The sequence below is a fragment of the Olea europaea genome, unplaced genomic scaffold (genome assembly GCF_002742605.1).
Source record: "Olea europaea var. sylvestris unplaced genomic scaffold, O_europaea_v1 scaffold25092, whole genome shotgun sequence".
NCBI lineage: Eukaryota > Viridiplantae > Streptophyta > Magnoliopsida > Lamiales > Oleaceae > Olea > Olea europaea.
The window spans coordinates 1-1,602 of NW_019243336.1; the positions used below are offsets into that span (position 1 = coordinate 1).

The window sequence follows — 1,602 nt, forward strand, 5'->3', positions numbered from 1 at the left end:
TACCCTACAAGATAATTTTTACCTAACTTTTCTCCCTATATATAGTACACAAATCTTGTTCAAGACGCTAAACAAAATACTCTTGAGTTACATATATCATATAATATCGTTGTTTACATTTAGAGTTTGAAAAACATCACAAGATTATGGTAGATGTGGAGATAATCTCCAAGGAGATGATTAAACCGTCGTCTCCAACTCCCAAGCACCTTAGGAACCTAAAGTTATCTTTTCTTGATCAAATGGCGCCACCCGTTTATGTTCCCCTCATTTTCTTCTATCGATTTGATGAATTATGCTTCAACATAACCGGTGGTGCCAACAAATCCCAATTGCTAAAACAGTCCTTATCCGACACCCTAACGATGTTTTATCCTTTAGCAGGAAGGATTCAAGAAAATTCCTTCATTGATTGTAATGATTCCGGTGTTGAGTTCGTTGAAGCTCAAGTTCATGCTCGTCTCTCAGATGTTATAAGCGAGCCTAACATGGCGGAATTGAAGAAATTCCTCGCGGTGAATCCTATTGGAATTGGAATTGCCACCCTCTTGGCTGTGCAAATCAATTTTTTCGACTGTGGAGGAATTGCCATAGGCGTGTGTTTGTCACATAAAATAGCCGATGGCACGTCCCTAGTCGAGTTCATCAATACATGGGCAGCCACGTGCCGGGGTGAAGTCAAAATTGGTCAACCTTACTTCGATATGGCACGTATTTTTCCACCTAGAGACTTGTCTGGCTCTAGTTTCAGACCAAATACTGGCATGACAAAAGAAAAGATTGTTACAAAAAGATTTGTATTCGATAAAGAAAAACTGGCTACGCTTAAAGAATTCGCTGGAGATGGATCACAAGTGAAAAATCCCACTAGGGTTGAAGCAGTCTCAGCTTATATTTGGAAAAAATTCATCGAGGTCGCGAAAAATAAGATGCAAGAGAAGAAAATGTTTGCTGCAGTTCATGCAGTGAACTTGAGGCCAAGAATAAGCCCACCACTTTCAGAAAAAGCTTTTGGAAATTGTTGGAGGCCCGCGATTGCATTTACATCCACGTCTAAGGACGATAACAATGGATGTTCTGATCTTGTACCCGAGCTGAGGAGCGCGATAAGAAAAATCAACGGTGATTATATCAAACAAGTGCAAGACGGGGAGTATTTGAACCAATTGTGTAAATCAGTGGACATATTCTTGAAAGGAGATGTAGAACATTATAATTTTAGCAGTTGGTGTAGGTTTCCTGTGTACGAGGTGGACTATGGTTGGGGTAGGCCGTGTTGGGTGTGCACGACCACTTTGCCATTCAAGAACGTCGTGATTTTGATGAGTACTCCGTGTGGGAATGGCATTGAAGCATGGGTAAACATGCTAGAAGAAGACGTATGTACTTTTAAATTATAAGTAGATCGTCTTGGGGAATAACGTCAAGAAGGAGAGAGACGAGGCGGATTAGAACGTTTTCAAGGTCTGATCTGATTGTGGAAAAAATATGGGTGTCTTAAATTAGCATAACATTATTGGACGTGAGAAATAAATCTCAATAAAATCATATATTTGTTGCCTAAGACATGGCAAAGTCAAATTTCTCTTTAGATAATACTTT

General features: G+C 39.7%; 1 protein-coding gene across 1 annotated transcript; it reads left to right on the forward strand.

Annotated features, from left to right (window-relative positions):
* Window positions 1-76: 76 nt before the first annotated feature.
* Window positions 77-1,581, forward strand: LOC111382475 (vinorine synthase-like). Its single transcript, XM_023006466.1, has one exon. It carries the CDS (start codon window positions 147-149, stop codon window positions 1,398-1,400), a length of 1,254 nt encoding a protein of 417 aa, XP_022862234.1. The 5' UTR covers window positions 77-146; the 3' UTR covers window positions 1,401-1,581.
* The last annotated feature ends 21 nt before the right edge of the window (window positions 1,582-1,602 follow it).